The sequence below is a fragment of the Pan paniscus genome, chromosome 23 (assembly GCF_029289425.2).
Source record: "Pan paniscus chromosome 23, NHGRI_mPanPan1-v2.0_pri, whole genome shotgun sequence".
In the NCBI taxonomy this organism is placed as follows: Eukaryota; Metazoa; Chordata; class Mammalia; order Primates; family Hominidae; genus Pan; species Pan paniscus.
The window spans coordinates 56,234,085-56,254,836 of record NC_085927.1 but is presented as its reverse complement, the minus strand read 5'-3'; the positions used below and the strand labels follow the sequence as shown (position 1 = coordinate 56,254,836).

The 20,752-nt window shown below is 53.3% G+C and overlaps 1 protein-coding gene across 2 annotated transcripts in view; it reads left to right on the top strand.

Annotated features, from left to right (window-relative positions):
- Positions 1 to 20,752, top strand: part of CELSR1 (cadherin EGF LAG seven-pass G-type receptor 1) — a 185,724-nt gene that overhangs the window by 118,644 nt on the left and 46,328 nt on the right. For both annotated transcript variants that reach the window (XM_034951717.4, XM_034951716.4), the window contains exons 6-9: positions 11,407 to 11,564; positions 12,629 to 12,792; positions 13,338 to 13,463; positions 14,047 to 14,213. In XM_034951717.4, the coding sequence (XP_034807608.3) occupies positions 11,407 to 11,564; positions 12,629 to 12,792; positions 13,338 to 13,463; positions 14,047 to 14,213 (615 nt within the window). The remainder of the gene's footprint in view (positions 1 to 11,406; positions 11,565 to 12,628; positions 12,793 to 13,337; positions 13,464 to 14,046; positions 14,214 to 20,752) is intronic.

Here is a 20,752-nt window from a genome sequence, read left to right as displayed (position 1 = left end):
GCAGTGGTTTGGCTGCTGGTTCTTCTGGTCTATGCGATTCAGCCAGGGCTGTGTGAAGGCCTCACTCATATGACCTGGCCGTTAGCCATGGCAGCTGGGGCTTCTCATCTTCCAGCAGGCCACCCTGGCTGTTCACTTGGTGGCAGGGGGTTCCTAGCAGCAGAGAGGGCGAGTCCCAGTGCACGGTGCTTTCCAGGCCTTATCTCGTGTCCTTGTGCCCTGATGTCCTGTTGCCCAGGTCATGTGGCCAAGCCCAGCCTCTAGGTAGAGACATGGACCATTGGTGGCAAGAGCAGGAGGTGGCATTGCAGAGGCCAGACGTACAGTGCAGGAGGCATCATCGCGGCCCTTATAGGAAAGGTGGATACCAATGGGAAGAAGGATGCAAAGTGAGGTGGATTTCGTGTTCCTTTTATGCCCTTCTGTGCCTTCTTACATGCACTTGAGTTCTTTGTATTTAAAAAAACAATATAGCAGTTATCTGGGTCATGGGACTATGAGCCATTTTTGTTTTTTTGTTTTGAGATGGAGTCTCGCTCTGTCGCCCAGGCTGGAGTGCAGTGGCGTGATCTCAGCTCACTGCAACCTCCGCCTCCTGGGTTCACACCATTCTCCTGCCTTAGTCTCCTGAGTAGCTGGGACTACAGGCGCCCACCACCATGCCCGGCTAATTTTTATTTATTTATTTATTTTTATTATTATTATTTTTTTTAGTAGAGATGGGGTTTCACCGTGTTAGCCAGGATGGTCTCAATCACGTGACCTCGTGATCCGCCCCCCTTGGCCTCCCAAAGTGCTGGGATTACAGGTGTGAGCCACTGCGCCCGGCCCTGTTTTTTTCTTTTAAATATTCTGTTTAAAAAAATCATTTGAGGGCCAGGCACGGTGGCTCACGCCTGTAATCCTAGCACTTTGGGAGGCCGAGGCAGGCAGATCACTTGAAGTCAGGAGTTCAAAACCAGCCTGGCCAACCTGGCAAAAACCCCATCTCTACTAAAAATACAAAAAAATTAGCCGGGCGTGGTGGCAGGTGCCCATAATCTCAGCTACTCGGAAGGCTGAGGCAGGAGAATCTCTTGAACCTGGGAGGTAGAGGTTGCAGTGAGCCAAGACCGTGCCACTGCACTCTAGCCTGGGCGACAGAGTGAGACTCTGTCTCAAAAATAAAATAAAAAAATAAACAAAAAGATAATTGGATATACAGAATATGTAAGATAAAGAAGCTAAACTTTTACAAAGTTAATTAAGCCTTGCAAAGTATGTAAAATCCTTATGATAAAGGAGGCGGCCACGCAGGCTGGTAATTTTGCCCTCAGGGCCTTGTTGGCTTTGCTTCTGTCTCACAGGAAGTTCTGTGTTTAAGAGGAGGGATGGGGATGCTCCCCAGGTGTTCCGTGGCTGCGTGAAAGGTCACGCCCTTCATGAGCTTCTCTGGCTTCTCCAGCCCCAGCAGGTGTTCTGTCAAATCCACTAGTGGGGCCTCTGCGAAGGCAGTCTGCACGTGCTCCCGTCAGGTGGTGAAGTCAGCGGCCACTGCCTTTACTTACCCTGCATCTCGGACTCAGGATGTTCCTGCCTCCTTGAGCCCAAGTGATGGGGGCATAGAAGCCGACAGAGGGGTCTTCAGGTGGCTAGCGAGCTCTGCCAGAAAGGTGGTGCAGGGCCCTGCCTGCAGGCGCTGTGGCAGGTGGGGGCTGCCCCGCTGCTGCTGTGTGATGTGACAGATAAGTCACTTGGTTTCCGTTCCCAAACACGGGCCTGGTCAGGTGGTAGAAAGTCACCTGCTATGGAAACATGGTGATTCCCGGAGGCAAGCGCCGCCCCACCCTGGGCCTTTGTGTTACAGAACCCTGTTATGGAAAGTCGCCCCAGGGCTGGAGCAGCCCTCAGTTTCACGCCCGGCTGAGGTTGCTTCCTGTCTGGCATCATAGCCACTGTCCTCCAGCAGCCTCTGTCTCACCCCCATCCTTCCCACCCCACCCAACCCCTCACTGCTGGGGCTCTGAGATGCACTGTGCCACGGCTGCCTCCCTCCCCTCTCTGGGCTCCTGGCCTTTCCCGCCTCTGCCCCCCCAGCACCTCGGCAGGGAGGGTGGTGGTGGCTGAAGTGTACTGGCTGATGTCCTGTCTTGTGCCAGGCTCATGTGTGTCCCCCACGTGATCCTCATGTTAGCTACTGGAGGAGGAGGTGCTGTTGCTGTTTCACAGATGAGGAAACTGAGGCACAGAGTAGATGATGGGAGGGCTGGGTTTAGGCGGAGCCATGGACCCAGCATCTCTCACCCACCCGTGTATCTGCTGCTCTGGGACGTGCCATCCCAGGGCTGTCGCGTTTTCCTGCCGTGACCATCCCCGGCCCCCACCTTCTCCCTGTCTTTTCCAGGCGCTTCCATGCTCTGTCCCCCAATTCAGCCCTCTCCCCACCTTCACCTTATCACACAGATACTGAGCATGTCATCCCTTAGTGGCCTGCAGGCCAGGAGGGAGGGAGGCTGGTCAGAAAGGTCATCAGGGCAAGAGGAGGCAGGGGGACTAAGGAAGGGGGTCCTGCGGGCCCAGATCGAGGACAGAGAGGGGACTATTAGGTCTTTACAGGAGCAGGCCGTGACTTTGTATGAGCATGTGTTAGTGTGCAAGACTGTGCGCAAGGTGAGTGTGCACAGGTGAGTATATTGTGCAAGCATGACCACGAGTATGGGTGAGCATGTGTGCACACAAGTGTGTGCTAGTATATCTGTGTGTGCACATGCAAGTATGAATGACGTGAGTGGGTGTGTCCACGTGTGCACACGTGAGTGCATACGTGAGTGGGTGAGTGCATATGAGTGCACATGTGAGTGCACATGAGTGGCTGAGTGTGCATATATGAGTGCACGTGTGTGGGTGAGTGCACATTTGAGTGGGTGAGCATATGTGGGTGTGAATGTGAGTATGTACGAGTGTGGGTAGGTGTGCACATGTGGGTGAGGGCACATTTGAGTGGGTGAGTGTATATGTGAGTGTGAATGTGGATGAGTATGCACAAGTGTGGGTAGGTGTGCACAAGTGAGTATGAGCGCACGTGTGGGTGAGTGCACATTTGAGTGTGAGTGTGGGTAAGTGCACGTGGGTTTGAGTATGCACATGATTGTGGGTGAGTGTACATAAGGGTGCGTGCATGTGTGCGTGGGTTGAGTGTGCATGAGTTTGGGTAAGTGTACGTGTGAGCGTATGAATAAGTGCACATGAATGTGAGTGAAGGCACGTGTGGGAGTGCACATGTGGGTGTGAATGCGGGTATGCACGTGAGCGTGGGTAAATGTGCACGAGTATGAGTGCATGTGCATGGGTGAGGGCGCATTTGAGTGTGAGTGGTGAGTGTGCACGTGTGGGTTTGAGTATGCACGAGTGTGGGTGAGTGTACACACGTGAGTGTGAGTGGGCGAGTGTACACATTTCTGGTAAGCTTTTTCTGCTTGCTCAGAAAAGTCATTTTCGAGGGAGCTGTAGCTCACCTGCCATCCTTCCTGAAGCTTTCTCCTGTTTTTCCCGGGACACTCAGGCTACTGTGTTGTGGGGGCTGAGCTCGGAGGCCCCATCCCAGGCACTCTGTCCCGGTACCCGTGTGGAGGAGGCCCCGGGAGGCTGCAGCTCGGAAGTGTGCGTTCCTCCTTGTCCCGCTTGTCAGGATTTCTCTAGCTGGGAGTAGCATTCGGATTGAGATGCCTCCCACCCATAGAGGAACATGAGTGAGCTTCTTGTTGGGTGCTTGAGGGTCCCTCAGGTTGTACCAAGCAACTTTTTGCCTGTAAAATCCCCAAGAGAAGGAACGTGTTGATTTCCAAGAAGGCGCTGTATCTCACTGCATTTTGGCCCTTCATTTGTCATTGGCAAGAAGACCCCCCTCTGAGCAAATCCCCATATAATTCCCAGGCTCCCAAAACACCTGGGGGAGTAGCCTGGCCGCAGAGGTGACCTGGTCCCGATGGCTGAGCCCCAAAGGAGCAGGGCTGAGATGGCCCTGGCTTCCTCCCATGGAACTGGGGGCTTTGGTCCAGGGTCTGGCTCAGTGGGGGCTGGCACGGTGCCCTGCTGGATCATTTCCAGAACAAAATTAACTACCACGGGGATCATGGAGCTCTGTAGGAGGAGCTTATCTCCGTCCAGTGCTGAGCACGCTTGCCCAGGGGACTCCTGCCTCTGGACCCACGGTTCTTGTGTTTCCAAATGTACTGTATACGTCCATCAGGAAAGCACAGAGCTCCTCACTTTTGTCTTTGGCCAGAATCATCGGGGAAATGGGTTAGACCCCCTTGCCTGAGAAATAAAAGGCTTTGTGTGATTTCTTTAAGAATCTCTAGGTGACCAGTTGGTTCTGACCTTTGTTGAAAACTTTTCTAATGCTCCCACAATAAGCCTAATAGCACCGTGCGTTACTTTCTTGGATAGTTGAATAAATGGAGGAAATGGCGGGCCAGTGCCCGAACTCCAAGCTGCAGGTGGCTTTGCGTCTTAGCTCCTGGAGAAGAGCCTGCGGTTTCAGCGGAGAGGCTAATTGCACGAGTTGCTTACTTGCTGCTTTTTTCTTTAAAGATGTAAAAATCAACTTTATGATTTTATGTTATATTTTATTTTAATTAATTTATTTATTTTGAGGCGGAATCTTGCTCTGTCGCCCAGGCTGGAGTGCAGTTGCACAGTCTCGGCCCACTGCAACCTCCGTCTCCCGGGTTCAAGCGATTTTCCACCTCAGCCACCCAAGTAGCTGGGATTACAGGCCCCCACCACCATGCCTGGCTAATTTTTTTTGTATTTTTTCAGTAGAGATGGGGTTTCACCTTGTTGGCCAGGCTGGTCGCAAACTCCTGACTGCAAGTGATCCGCCCACCTCGGCCTCCCAAAGTGCTGGGATTACAGGCGTGAGCCACTGCGTTCAGCCCCTGTATTATGTTATTTTAATATAGGGAAGTATTAAAACAGCGAAACTTGAGAAAACCACTTGCACGTTATTTTGCTTTTCTTCACATCTTTTCAAGAAATAACAATAGCAGCAGGCATGGCTGCAGGCACTTCACACATGTCATTCATGTGTCCCACGAGGAAGATGCTATTTTTACCCCCAGTTGTACAGCCAAGTCCTGGCATGCAGGGAAGTCATGTGACTTTCCCAAGTAGGGGCAGGATATGGACCCTTGGCTTTAAGGAGGTGATGTTCGTTGGATGCTGTGGACACTGCTGTCCTGTGAGCCCCCCGCCGGCCTTGGGCCCGCCCAGCTGGACCCTGAGTTGAGAATGAGGATGATAGTAATATCAGCCACGCCAGCTCAGACACTGCACTGCTCAGATCCGTCCTTTCATTTCATTCCCAAACAGCCCTAGAGATAGCAGCTATGCACTTACCCACTTTCTAGAAGAGTCTGCCTAGGCTCATAGAGTATGTCTTCTGCCCCAGGTCCCTGGCAGGTGAGGGATTCAGGAGCACCTGTCCCCCTCAGCCAGAGTTGGGCAGAGGAACTTGAGTTCCCCTTACAACCTGGGATAGTGTGGAGCTGCCCTCCCCACCCGGTGGCCCAGTGGCTCAGTTGGGCTTCCAGATGGTTTGCTGCTCACAGCCCTGGGGGGATACCGCACCCTTCGAGCCAGGTCATCAAAAGCAGCCGGCAGCCCCTGTGTAGAGGGTGGCTACCTGGCAGAACAGGGTCCTGTTACCTGCCTTAGGGGTATTGGGACCACCAGGAAGTAGCAGCTTGGTCTGAGGTTTGCATTCTGGCAAAGTCCTGTCCGAGGCTCCTGGGAGTCCAGTTTGAATTCTGGAAGGTTGTGTGCATCTGCGTGAATTTGCTCCTCGTGACCCTTCCCACCACTTTCCCAAGCAGCTTCGGAGAACTGCAGTGGCTGCCTCCGAGGGAGAGCTTGTCGTCTCCGTGCCAGAACTGGCACGGGGTCTTGCCCACATTTCCTGGGGCATTTGTCGGCCAGACAGGCCTGAACCTTGTCATCTTGAGAAATGACAGCATGGAACGTTCAGCGCTGCAGTTTGACTCTACAGACATTCCTGAGGTCCAGCCATCTGTGAATTCTTTGATATGAACGTTGGTTAATCATTTCTGACACAGAACATGAATTCATTCATTTCCTAAGACGTGCCCCTCCCACCCCCACACCGCCTTCCCCTGCTACCTTCCCCAGCATTGAAACCGTACCCCCACCGACCTCCCAATGCAGAATCGTCTGCAGCAGGTTAAAAGGCTGGAGAAATGTGAGCACTTCGTAAGGACCAAACGCTTTTGTGCGCACACAAAAACTCCCAGCACTGCGTAGAGCGGCTGAGTGGAGGCCAAGGGGGAGGGCCTGCACACAGGGAAGAAAATACCTTGAAGGAAAATAAGAAGAGGCTGGACCCCAGGGATGACTCCTGGAGCGGGAATCCGGATCTGCACAGCTTAGCGCTTCTGGGCCACTCCTTGCAGTGCTCAGCGGCACTGTAGTTTTTTTCTCAGGTGGCTGCAGGAGTGAGCATGTGGCCTTTCCTTGCTGGCTCTGTTTCCGCCTGCCCCAGGGAGCCTGTGCTGGCCAGGGTTGTCTGCCAAGGGGTGTAGAGGCACCGTGGGCAGCCCCTGCTGTCTCCAGTCACTGTGTGCGCTGCCTGCCTTGCTCGGCCTGAGTGACCAGGTCCAGCTACTGAGCTTTACGTCCTGGAAGCGAGGCCTGGGAATTGAGGCCTTTCCTGCAAGGGGTGTTGGTGCAGGGGTTGGGGGGGTCCTCTGGGCCTGGCCGGCTGCTGCACAGTACCCAGCTGAGCCCTGGAAGGGCAGGTGCCGGGGCGCTGGGGCCTCCACCGTGCTGGCCTTGGCTCATCCTTTGCCTAGCGCCTTCCAACACAAGAATTGAGAAAAAACTCAGATACGACCCTGTGGCCCCCTTCATTCCCATGCTGTCTTTTTCTTTTGTATAAATATGTGGCAAACTTTAAAAATTCCTCTTAGAAATGTGAGGAGGCGGTTCGTCTGTCTCATTCCTTATCCGCCCGCCCGCAACCTGTACCATTCATCGTCAGCTGTGACCCAGCCAAGCCACCAAGTGCTTTTCCCGGCCGGACACCACACGCCAGTGCCCTGCGGAAGCTGCTTGAGCTGCTTTCTCTGTGTAAAACTCAGAGGCGGACGCGCCACCCCACAGTCTGGAGCTGTTACCACCACGTAGTCTTTTCTCTGCCGCCGCCTCGTGCTCCACGCCGGCCTTTCAGCGGAGACGCACTTTGTCTTCCTTTGACAAAAATGGATGATCTGAGCCCAGATCACACACATCTGCTGTTGTCTTCACTTATCCCCATTCAAGCAGCCTGTGTAATTGTCCACGCGCCTCTCGACCCCTCCTGGAGAATGTTCACCTCTCTGACTGCGTTTTATCACTCATAGCCACCTGGCAGGAAGGCCAAATAATGCATTTTCTCTCCATGTCAGGGAAAAATTGGAAGGATCTTCCCAAAAGTTCTTCAGGTGGAGAGTGGCAGGGGGCTGGTGAAGGGGGGGATGCCCACCCAGGAATCTTTTTTTTTTTTTAATTTTTTCCTTATTGAGGTGAAGTTCACATAGCATAAAATTAAGCTTTAAAGGGGCTTCTAGTATATTCAGAGTATTGTTCCACACCACTTCTATTGAGATCTAAAATGTTTTCATGCCATCAGTTGACCAATAGTAACTTTTTAAAAAATAATAAAATATTTTCATCACCCAGACTGGATGGTGCGGTGGCTCATGCCTGTAATCCCAGCACTTTGGGAGGCCGAGGCAGGTGGATCACTTGAGGTCAGGAGTTCGAGACCAGCCTGGCCAACATGGTGAAACCCCATCTCTACTAAAAATACAAAAATTAGCCAGGTGTGGTGATGGGCACCTGTAGTCCCAGCTACTTGGGAGGCTGAGGCAGGAGAATCGCTTGAACCTGGGAGGCGGAGGTTGCAGTGAGCCGAGATCATGCCACGGCACTCCAGCCTGGGTGACAGAGCGAGATTCCATCTCAAAAGAAGTATTTTCATCACCCCATACCATTAGCAGTCACCCCCCATCCTCCTCCCTGAGCTCCTGGCAACATCTGTGTGCTCTGTGTCTGTGGATGTGCCTGTCCTGGACATCGTGTAGGAATGGAGTCGTGCGGTGCATGGCCTTTCGTGTCTGGCTGCTTTCACTGAGCATGATGTGTTCTGGGACCCCCGCACCGTTGTGTATCAGTGCTTCGTGCCTTTCGGTGGCTGGGATTCCGGTGCAGGGATGGGCCACAGTTTGCCCACTCATCTACTGATGGACATTTAGGTGGTTTCCACTTCTTGTGAGTTGTAAATAGCAATGCCGTCAACACTCATGAACTGGTTTTTGAGTTCCTGTTTTCAGTTCTTTTGGGTACACGCCTGGGGCTGGTGGTGCTGGGTCATGTAGTAGTTCTGCGTTTAATGCTTTGGGGACCCCCGTCTGTGCGTCTCAGGTCACCCACAGCACCGTGTCTATGCACTCCCTGCCTCCGCGACACTTGCTGGCCTCAACCGCAGAGTGGACGGTTAGCCTGCGCGTTAAACCCACACTCGCCGAGAGGCGGGAGAGTGGACGGTTAGCCTGCGTGTTAAACCCACAGTCACCAAGAGGCGGGAGAGTGGACGGTTAGCCTACGCATTAAACCCACGCTCGCCGAGAGGCGGGCATTTTAAACCAGGGCCTCACTTAGCACCTATTCAGGGGTGACAGGAGAGGGATGGGCCATCGGGATGCTGTGATTTCTCCTCCGAGCAGCAGGGACCTCAGACCCCACAGATTCCCCCGCTCCTCTGTGCAGCCCTCCTGCTGGTTCTTCCAGCTCTCCACCTGAGAACATTCGGCTCTTTCGCCAAAAGTGCTGTTACTTTTGACCCAGTGGCCGCCGGTGGGTGTCTCTGGGAGTCAGAATCGAGCAGCACATGCTGGGCGCTGTCTATCAGAGACCGTTTCCTAAACGCCCTGTGCCTGCTGCTCTGATTCACGAAGGCCAGACTGAAGTCAGGTGTCCTAGCAGTGGGTGTCTCACATGAGTCAGTGCCACTCGAAAAACAAGCGTGGATTGCATTGGCTTTGTCTTTTGCCTCCAGCTTTCTTTATCCTGCTGTTTTTTGCTTGAATCCGTAGCTCTGAGCCATTGATTACCAGCAGCAGTTTACAGCAACTGCAGTTTTGTAAACAGCAGCTTAATGTCATGAAAGCCTTCCCAGTGTAAATGCTACTTACGCCCTTCCTCCAGCAGTCTCACGCCCAGCCCCAAAAATGTAAATTATAAGTTGTAAAGATAAGGTGGGGCTCACACAGTGAGGGGAGCTTCTCCTTTCCCTGGGATCGCATCTCACATTTAAGCATCCCATAATGGGCACTTCCACGCGTTTTCCAAAGTGGGCCGCGTTACAGAGCGAGAAAACAGATGATTTTTAATGCACTCACCTACCTGTTGCTTAACCAAAAGTGGAGTCTTCAAGGAGACAGCTTATCAGACCTTGTGATTTCATCAGCTGATGTAAAAGAAAAATGAAAAAGGTGATCCATGCACTCGAATACCAGGGGTCATGGTAGAAGCCTCCCTTGGATTTACAGAGAAGGGCGTGTGGGAAACTCAGGTATCTCTGTTGATATCATCCTCAATTCCCTGTAACACAGAGAGGATGTGTGTTCTAATAGTAAATCGTTATCTTGCACAAAAAGAAATTGAGGTACAGTCATGGGTCTCACCCACGTTAGATGATTGGATAAGAGGAGGAGAAGCCTCAGCTGGGGTGGCCACATACAGTTGTGCAGGCTGCCCACTGCACAACTCCAGGCAGGGCATGCTGCCTGGGTGTCCAGGGTTCCCTGAAGTCATGCAACTTGGCCATCTGGCTGAGCTCCTCTTTCCAGTTGTGTGTCCTGCTTTTCAGCCTCGTTTCCCTGATCAAAATAGATACTTTGTTCCTATTAAAAACTGAAGATTTATTTTTGAATGAACTATGTGGTTGTTATTTTCCTATTAAAAGGCACTGAGGATGATTTAATTAAATTCTACGTTTTTACAACGATCTATTTCCACGTTTTATAAAGAAGCATGAGATTGTATCATGCTATAAACTCAAACTGACCCCAGAACTATCAGGAGGAGGCATCGAACCCATCCTTTATAGGGGTGGTGGGAGGGACCCTGCTGGGACTGGAAGAAAAGGTTCTCTCTGGGGTGGAGGGGGAGGCTCTGCTGCGCATTGTGTGCCAATTGTGGGGCATGGTGGCATTTGCCTGGCGATCTCCTGGCTCATCGTCACGGCCACCCGTGAGATGTAGGTCTTGTTATCCAGGTTGTGCAGATGAAAGACATTCTGTTGCCTGTCCCGGTTGGAGCTGGCACCAACTGTGTTTCTGGAACTTCGAGACCCACATGCTTAAGTTCCGTGGCCAGCATGGATTGTGTAGGGCGGGTGCTGCTTTTCCTCCTGGAAGGGAGTCTGAGGCTGGCTGGGTGGATATGCTTCGTGTCCTGGGAGGGGCTGACCAGGAGCTGAGACCTGCGGGGGCTGTCTGGGGAAAGTGGGCTTGTCCCCGGGTGGCAAACCATAGTCTCTTGGAGAAGGGAAAGGTTTCACCCGAGGTCACTGATTCCAGAAGAACTCTTGTACCCGATCCTGGCCCAGGGAGGGAGTTCCACGCCTTAGAGGGGAGATGTGGGGCCGTCTGCAGGCCGGGCAGTGGCCTCCTGGTGTCTGTACTCCAGGAGCACGAACCTGGCCAGGCGCCGTGGTCAGGAGGACACCCCCAGAAGAGCAGAAGCGGGTGTTCACAGGAGGGGCCCCGGGACTTGGGTGTTGGCTGCAACTTCATTTCCTGGGGCCACCATCACAAAGTACCACGGACAGGGTGGCTCAAACAACAGACATGATTCTCTCTCAGTCTGGCGCCTATAAGTCAAGGCGCGGGTAGGGCCGTGCCTCCTCCGAAGGCTGAAGGGGAGGACCCTTCCTGCCTTTTCCTAGCTGTTGGTGGCCCAGGTGGCCCTTGGCTTGTAAACAGCCGCTCCAGCAGCTGCCTCCACGGTCACGCAGCTTCTCCCTGTGTGCCTTTGCGTCTCAGCATCTGTCCTCCTAAGAGAACACCAGTCATCTTGGATCAGGGCCCGCCTACTCCAGGACGTCGCATCTTAGCTAATTCCATCAGCACCAGCTCTTTGTCCAGACCAGGCCACGTTCTGAGATTCTGGGAAGCAGAACTTGAGGGGGCATTGAGCAGCCCAGCACAGCTAGTTTGGGGAACTAAAGGCCGGGGGCTTCTCATCCCTTGTCTACGTGCCACCCACCCTGTGCCATGTCCTCCTCACTCTGTGAGTGACAGGTGCGCCTGCTGAGGGCACTGGCGGAGAAGACGCTGACACCTTCTGTGCTTTCTCTTCTTACAGCCCAACATCGGCCACCTGGGCCTGCCCCATGGGCCGTCTGGGGAGAAGATGGCCGTGGTGACGGTGGATGATTGTGACACCACCATGGCTGTGCGCTTTGGAAAGGACATCGGGAACTACAGCTGCGCTGCCCAGGGCACTCAGACCGGCTCCAAGAAGTGAGCATCCCAGGAGGGGAGGCCCTGGGGGTCCATACCCCCAAACATGCTCACCCTGCGGCCTTCCCAGGGCAGGGCCCCACGTAGGCACTCTGGGTGCAGTGCCCTGGCGACTTCATTCCAGGCTAGAGTCAGACTCCCTGTCCATGGTTGGGGCACCTTCCCTCTGACCTTCTAGAATAAGTCTCCCTAAGTATGTGTCAAGAGTGGCCAGGCTGACCCCAGGGTTGTGATGGCCGGCTTGCGGACCCCGAGACGGTCTCCGGCCCCATCTCCATGGATCACTGGCTTTGTCCCCGCAAATTCTGGTACCTGGGACTCCAGGACTCTGTTAAGTGAAGCACTGTGTCAGCCAGCTGGTCCCAGAGGCTTATGTTTTTTTGTTGTTGTTTTGTTTTTTTCTGAGATGGGGTCTCGCTCTGTTGCCCAGGCTGGAGTGCAGTGGCACGATCCTAGCTCACTGAAGCCTTGACCTCCTGGGCTCAAGCCATCCTCCTGCCACAGCCTCCCGAGTAGCTGGGACTACAAGCGTGCACCACCAACCACACCCAGCTAATTTTTGTATTTTTAGTAGAGACCATTCTGTTGGCCAGGATGGTCTCGATCTCTTGACCTCGTGATCTGCCCGCCTCAGCCTCCCAAAGTGCTGGGTTCTCATTTTCTTCTGGCCTCCCTTCAAGTCCCTTCCTTTTCCTGGAAGGTCTCAGAGGCCAGAGTAAAGTATAGTCCCTGCTGGCCTTGACCTGTGCTCCCTGCGCTCACATCCTGTCTCGGTGTGGACCAGCCTGGGTGGGCGGGGCTTGGTGGTCACTGGTGAGCGTGAAACACCCAGATCGTCAGGACTGAACGCAAGTGTGAGCAAACGGAGGCACAGAGAGGCGTGCGGAGCCAGTGGCGGCACCAGACACAGGAGCCCCCTCTGACTCTGGCCTCTCCCCGCCTGTCTGCTTGGTTTCTGAAGTAGTTATGGTGGCAGAGGCTACACAGAAGCAACTGCGGAGCCCAGCCCGCCGTGGCCGCCTCTCCCCGCCCTGACGTCACAGAAGATGGCTTTACCTCCCCAGGTCCCTGGATCTGACCGGCCCTCTACTCCTGGGGGGTGTCCCCAACCTGCCAGAAGACTTCCCAGTGCACAACCGGCAGTTCGTGGGCTGCATGCGGAACCTGTCAGTCGACGGCAAAAATGTGGACATGGCTGGATTCATCGCCAACAATGGCACCCGGGAAGGTACGGGTGGCCATCAGGGCGTCGGAGCTGCCGCAGTGGCACCTGGCTGGACGTCGGCAGCCACACAGAGGTCACTGCTTGCAGATCCCTGGGGAGCCGTGTTTTTCTTAGAAATGTATGTGTGCAGCGGTGGGCAGCTCCTGGGGTGGAACCCGGGGTACAGGCTGGAGATGCGCATCTCCGCAGTTCCTGCATCTGCAGTTTGGGGTTGCCTTGGCACTGCTGGCCCAGCCAGCTAACCCGAGGCGCAGTGCCCCAGCCAGCTAACCCGAGGCACACGTGATCCTGGGGTCTTGCACCTGTGTCACCAGGTGACCAGGCCGGCTGCCGTGATGGCCTGGAGTCCCAGCGTCTCCAAATGTGGTCAGTGCGTTCAGCACCTTCTTAGTTCCCATGTTCCTGCCGTTGCCAGGGGCGTTCGGACCTGGTCTGACTTCCGTCCAGCCCCGGGTCCATTCCATCCTGGTTTCCCATGCCACGTCTGGCGCCGGGGACCCTGGGCGGTTCCTCCGAGTCAGGCTCTGCCGCACGCTCTGTGTTGCCAGGCTGCGCTGCTCGGAGGAACTTCTGCGATGGGAGGCGGTGTCAGAATGGAGGCACCTGTGTCAACAGGTGGAATATGTATCTGTGTGAGTGTCCACTCCGATTCGGCGGGAAGAACTGTGAGCAAGGTGAGTGGCCGGCGTCGTCCAGTCCCCCGGTCGCGGCGGCTTGGGAGGCATTGCTCCTTGATGTGCCCGGGACCACCGTGAGGGGGCTTCACATCCAGCCTCTGGTGGCATATGCTGCATTTACTGTGGACTCACACTGCCCTCTCCAAGAGACTGTCCTCTGCAGAGCCCCTGCTCCTGCTTCTGTGGTCCCCAGTCCCTCAGGTGTGGGGTGGGACAGGTAGGCTGGGCCGGCAGAGCCCAGCCCCAGCACCCCAGCCACTGAGCCCAGGGATCCTGAACCCGCCCCCGTCTGCCTCCTGTCAAGCCTGAGAGTCCCTTGCCGTGCCCATCTGTGGCTGGGAGCCTGCAGATCTTCATGCTTCCCAGGAAGGAGGCTCACGTCCCAGGGTGCGCTTCTCTGGAGCCCACGTGGCTGACTGTGAGGGCTGGATGTGTCACAGAGGGGAGGCTCAGACCCATCTTAGTGTTAAAGTGAAAAAGGCCCAGGCCTAGCCTGCAGGCCCATCCCCCACCCCTGCAGCCAAGTCCGCGGCCGTGTGATTTCGGGAGACACCTGAGGTCCCTGGGCCTGTGTCCGCAGCCATGCCTCACCCCCAGCTCTTCAGTGGTGAGAGCGTCGTGTCCTGGAGTGACCTGAACGTCATCATCTCTGTGCCCTGGTACCTGGGGCTCATGTTCCGGACCCGGAAGGAGGACAGCGTTCTGATGGAGGCCACCAGTGGCGGACCCACCAGCTTTCGCCTCCAGGTGACTGGGGCCCTGTGCCACCAAGGCACCTGCTAGGTGGGTGCCCGAGGGAGGGACCCAGGCGCTGGGCTTCCTGGTGCACACTCGGGCACCTGCTACTCGCCCTTCCTCCGGCGCCCGCCCCTGGGGTTCTCCGAAGAGGAGGAGAGGGAATATCAGCCCTTTCTTTCCTCTGGGAGGCGGAGACAGAGCGAGGGAGCATGGGGCTGGGCCAACCCTGGGGCCCAGCAGAGCTCAGCGGCAGTTCTGGTCTCCCTCTAGCCTGAGGGTTTGGCTGGAGCATGGGCATTGCAGAACTGAGGGAGGTGCCGAGACTTCAGGCGGAAACAGTGGGCCTCACCAGTTAAAGCTGCAGCCAGGTGCAGGCCGGGGTGGTGGCTCATGCCTGTAATCCCAACACTTTGGGTGGCGGAGGCGGGTGGATCACCTGAGGTCAGAAGTTCGAGACCAGCCTGGCCAACATGGTGAAACCCCATCTCTACTAAAAATACAAAAAAAATTAGCCAGGCGTGGTGGTGGGGGCCTGTAACCCCAGCTACCTGGGAGGCTGAGGCAGGGGAATCACTTGAATCTGGAAGGCAGAGGTTGCAGTGACCCGAGAACGTGTCACTACACTCCAGTCTGGACGACAAGACTGAGACTCCGTCTCACAAAGCCATAGCCAGGTGGTGGTTGGCACCAATGAACGTCTACTTTCTCTGGGAGCTTGAGATGCCTCAGCCCAGAAATGCCTAAAGCCCCGCTCTGTCGCTGTCTGCCTGTTTTCTCTGTCTTATTGATCTTTACTGTTTCGTTTATTTGAAACAAAAGTTTATTTGTTGGATAAAAATTCCGAACAGCTTTTAGAAGGTGATTCGAATGCACTCTTTCCTCCGGTTTTCTGCGCCACACGGTTTCTGCTCGCATCTTCCATGCTCCATAGACACTTTGTTTGAGAAACAGTTATGAGCCCTGTCTTCTGTCATCGGGCTGCCCTTCTGCCACCCCCTCTGCCGCATGAGGCAGCCATGGGGAGCCTCCCCGGGAGGGTGCCCGGCCCTCGGCTTGCCCTCTTGCCCCTCTGCCTGTGCATCTGAAGGTCATTCCCGTCTGTAGTGATGGCGGGGCACGGGCGCTCTCCTGTAAACCCAGCTGCTGTGACCCTTTCTGATCAGCGTCTAGCTCTGAAAACTCACTGGGCAATTCTCCCTCCTAAAAAGCTCCCTTTATGTCTCTCCTTAGGCCTAATTCTCATCCCCTGGCACGGGAGTGGCCTGTGGGAGCCGTGCCTGAGCAGAGCGCTCTGTCTTGATTTGACAGATTCATAACTGAGTTATTCCTTCCTTCATCCTAGGTTTTTTGTTTTTTGTTTTTTGTTTTTTTTGAGATAAAGTTTTGCTCTTGTTGCCCAGGCTGGAGTGCGACGGCGTAACCTCAGCTCACTGCAACTTCTGCCTCCCAGGTTCAAGCGATTCTCCTGCCTCAGCCTCCAGTGTAGTTGGGATTACAGGAGCTCACCACCACACCTGGCTAAATTTGTTGTATTTTTAGTAGAGACAGGGTTTTGCTATGTTGACCAGGCTGGTCTCGAACTCCTGACCTCAGGTGATCCACTCGCCTCAGCTTCCCAAAGTGCTGGGATTACAGATGTGACTCTTATGCTTTTCTCCAAGTTTGTATGTGTGTGTGTGCGCATATCTCCGTGCAAGTGTGTGTGCATGTCAGTCTGTGCATGTGCATCTCTCCATGCGTGCACATTTGTGCATGTCTGTGTGCATGTGGCTGTATGTGTATGTGTGTGCACGCATGTGATGAGACCTGGGTGCACACGGTATCAGAGCAGCACTGACTTCCTTCTGGTTGTTCATTATCTCCAACCAGAGTGAGCCTGGGGCTCCCTCCTGACCTCCCTTCAGCGCACAGAGATGCTGCCCTTAGGTTAGCCTCCTCTCCTGCCTTGGGGTCGGCTACACGGGAACACTCACCCTGTTCTCCCAGGATGACCCCCCCCCCCCAGGCTCCTGTGGTCAGGAAGTCCCTCCCAAAGCGGCGTCTGGGCTGCGTGTCCTCTGCCATCAGCTGTGTGCCGTGGCGGGGCCATGCCTTATTGCCTTTGCTCCGTTGGGCTCTGGGCCTTCTTGTGCTGCCCAGTGTGTCCTGGACACCATCCCGCATCAGGGGAAGCTGGGCTGAGGTCAGATGGTGAGAGGTGAGATGGATTTTACGGAGTGCCTGCTCCAAGCTCTCGTTCCACACATGGGAAACTGAGGCGTAGAGGCTCTTCACTCGGGACCCTATGGTTCTTTTACTGCCCAGGTTCCTGGGACGGCCACAGGCCCTTCTCTGTCACTCCTAAGGACAGCCCATCTAGAAACAGTTCTGTATAGCCAAGATTGGCATGAGGGTTGGCAGGTGGACAGAGGGACTGCCCAGCACATGCCCTCCCCATCATGAGTGCCTGGTTGGAGGGTGGCGGGGGCAGGATCGAGAGTGCTCCCAGCAGGCTGGTGGAGGTCAGTCCCTCAGCAGATCAGCGAGGGCTCAGGAGATGGGTCGAGGCTGGGGCAGGGGCTCAGGCCTGGACAGGGAGCCTCCTGTTCCTCCCCATCACAGCTCGGGAGCATTTTCCAGCACAGACCTCTCGGATTGCCTGGAAGGTGTGGTGTGCGCCAGGGATGATTACAGCTGGCCTGTGGGCCCTTGTTAAACCTGTAATTTCATGAGTCTCCCAGGCAGCCCCAGAAGCTTGCTCCAGGCCAAAACTTGGCAAGTGCGGTGCTGCCTGGGGATGGTATTTTCTGTGTGGTGGTTTCACTGTCTGAACAAATTAAATTGGCTGTTGGATGCAGGTGATGAACTGGAGCTTGCAAGTTGTCATTTGGCAGTTGGGTCTCTGTAGGAAAAAAGTGCGCTTTCAGTAGGAATGGTGCTGGAAGCCACAGACTCCGGTGCTGTTTGTGTAATTACATCATGGAGGGCTCATCCCAAAATTAGGAATTTTGCCAGGGACTACAGCCAGCCCTCCCTGTGGAAGTCTGGGTGGCTGGAGGGGTGGCCTTGAGGGGATGCTGCAGACCCCACTGGGCACCCAGAAGGCCCCCAGGGCAGCTCGCAGAGGCCGGTCAGCCACACGTTACCGAAGGTTCTGGGGGATTTCTCCTTGCCATTATCAGCTTGCAGGCCTCCCGTCGGCCTGTGAGCTCTGTAAAGCAGCAGTTTGGCTGTCCCTCAAAGGATGTCTCCTGTGCCCCTGCCACTGTGGTGGGACAAAGAAGACTCCATTGTAATCCCACAGCCCAAGCAATTTGGATAATTGCTCTCGGGCACCCAAAATCCACCCACCTTGTCAGGTGGGATAACCTTGAGATTGCTGAATGCCTCTCTGACTGAGAGCCGGGGACACACTCTCAGTTACCTCCCATAAAACAGGTTCATCCTGTGGATATCACTTTTGTTTGTAGATATAACGTCACTTTTATCACTGATCTGCTCACTTTCGAGTTCTTCAAGCAAGAACAATGCAAGAGATGGCAAAGGAATTTTTTTTTTTTTTTTTGAGGCGGAGTCTCGCTCTGTCACCCGGGCTGGAGTGCAGTGGCATGATCTCGGCTCACTGCAAGCTCCGTCTCCCAGGTTCACGCCATTCTCCTGCCTCAGCCTCCTGAGTAGCTGGGGCTACAGGCGCCTGCCACGACGCCTGGCTAATTTTTTGTATTTTTAGTAGAGACAGGGTTTCACCGGGTTAGCCAGGATGGTCTCGGTCTCCTGACCTCGTGATCCACCCGCCTCGGCCTCCCAAAGTGCTGGGATTACAGGCATGAGCCACTGTGCACGGCCAAGCAAAGGAAATTAATAAGCTGACTTCTATAGAACAAAAGAAAACAAAATGGAGGCTGGGCGCAGTGGCTCACGCCTGTAATCCCAGCACTTTGGGAGACTGAGGCGGGTGGATCACCTGAGGTCAGGAGTTTGAGACCAGCATGGCCAACATGGGGAAACGCCATCTCTGCTAAAAATACAAAAATTAACTGGGTGTGGTGGTGCATACCTGTAATCCCAGCTACTCCGGAGGCTAAGGCAGGAGAATCACTTGAACCCAGGAGGCAGAGGTTGCAGTGAGCCAAGGTTATACCACTGCACTCCAGCCTGGGTAACAAGAGCGAAACTCTGTCTCAAAAAAAAGACAAAATAGAAAAAGGTGAAAAGTTATCTTCTTAAAATAACTATCAGGCCAGGTACAGTGGCTCATGGATGTAATCCCACCACTTTGGAAGGCCAAGGCAGGTGGATCACCTGAGGTCAGGAGTTCAAGACCAGCCTGGCCATCATGGAGAAACCTTGTTTCTACTAAAAATACAAAAATTAGCCAGGTGTGCATCTGTTTTGTTTTTTTTGTGCCCCCCCGCCCACCAAAAACCCAAACTATCAATAGAGACCAAAAAGCAAAATACAGTTTTAGTTACATAATCTTTACAGCCAGTTAAAACCTGTATGTATCTTATTTTCTCTCATGAATTTATCTTAGACTGATGTGATATTTAGAAGTAGATTTCTAGGTTAGCAAGCATGTAGCGTTTTCTTTTCTTTTTTCTTTTTCTTTTTTTTTTGAAATGGAGTCTCACTCTGTCTCCCAGGTTGGAGTGCAGTGGCGTGAACTCTGCTCACTGCAACCTCTGCCTCCCAGGTTCGAGGGATTCTCCTACCTCAGCCTCCCGAGTAGCTGAGATTACAGGTGTGTGCCACCACGCCCAGCTAATTTTTGTATTTTTAGTAGAGACAGGTTTTCACCATGTTGGCCAGGCTGGTCTCCAACTCCTGACCTCAGGTGACCCACCCCCCTCGATCTCCCAAAGTGCTGGTATTTCAGGTGTGAGCCACTGCGCCCAGCCTCATGTAGCATTTTCTAGTAAATCATTTTGGTATTGTTTTTAGCATAATTGCAGGTCAAAGAATGTATACCATGTGGTTTCAGAGCTTTGAAATGTGGTTTACAGCCCAGATCTAGTCAGTTTTTTTTTTCTTTTTTCCTTTTTTTTTTTTTTTTTGAGACGGAATTTCACTCTGTCACCAGGCTGGAGTGCAGTGGTGCAATCTCAGCTCACTGCAGCCTCCACCTCCCGGGTTCAAGTGATTCCCTTGCCTCAGCCTCCTTAGTAGCGGGAATTATAGGTGCCTGCCACCACATCCAGATAATGTTTGTATTTTTAGTAGAGACGGGGTTTCACCATGTAGGCCATGCTGGTCTCGATCCCCTGACCTCAGGTGATCTGCCTCCACCTCCCAAAGTATTGGGATTAGAGTCGTGAGCCACCGTGCCTGGCCTCTAGCCAGTTTTGTACACATGCCCCTGTGTGCTCTGCAGTTGTTATCTGTACTGTTCTATATACATCAAGTAGGTTAAATTTGTTAATCGTGGTATTCAAATATTCTATATCGTTATTGTTTTTTGTGTGTGTGTGTGACAGAGTCTTGCTCTGTCGCCCAGGCTGGAGTGCAGTGGCTTGATCTCGTCTCACTGCAAGCTCCACCTCCTGGGTTCATGCCATTCTCCTGCCTCAGCCTCCCAAATAGCTGGGACTACAGGCGCCCACTACCACGCCTGGCTATTTTTTTTTTTTTTTTGTATTTTTAGTAGACACGGGGTTTCACCGTGTTAGCCAGGATGGCCTCGATCTCCTGACCTCGTGATCCACCCGCCTCAGCCTCCCAAAGTGCTGGGATTACAGGTGTGAGCCACCGCGCCAGCCTATTGGTTTTAATTATTGTTTTTTTGCCTTTGTCTCCTCACTTACTGAGAGAAGTTAGTTACAAATCTACCTTGACTGTAGATTTATCTATTACTTCTCTTAGTAATCTTGATTTTTGCTATATAGATTTTGAGGCCAGGTTATTGGGTGCATGCAAATTTAGAGCTGATTTATCTTCCCAGCAAATTGACTTGGTTATCATTATGAAATTCCTCTTTTTCTGTAGTGAGGACTTTTGCCTTAAGTCTACTTTGTCTCATATTAACGTAGCTATACCATTTGTCTTTTGGTTGGTATTTATATGATGTATTTTTTTCTATCCTTTTACTTTCAACATTTTCTGTATCCTTATATTTCAGGTATAATATAAGCAGTGTGCTAATAGTTGTTTTTCTAAAATCTAGGCTATTTTTTGAAGTTATCTTTAAATATGAGCATCTTAGGTTAGTTACAACCTTGTTTTCTGATTCTTCTTACATGTACTTAAACATGGCCGTTTGACCCTTATCTCTGTAACACCTACACCCAGAAGTAAGTCTAATTGTCTCACTGAGTCTGTTTCCTTGAAAGTTTTGTGGTTCCCAGTGTTATTTTTGAGTCTGTGTCTGATGAATCTGTGGTCTGTTGCCACTGTTCCTTGCTTCTCTTGGTTTTCAAGCATATTACCTTATATCCTCGTATACTTGGCTATTTTTTATTGAGTGCTAGACATTTTATTGAAAAACTAGAGAGCATTTGAAACTAGAATGGGGGCCAGGTGCAGTGGCTCATGCCTGTAATCCCAGCACTTTGGGAGGCCAAGACAGGCAGATC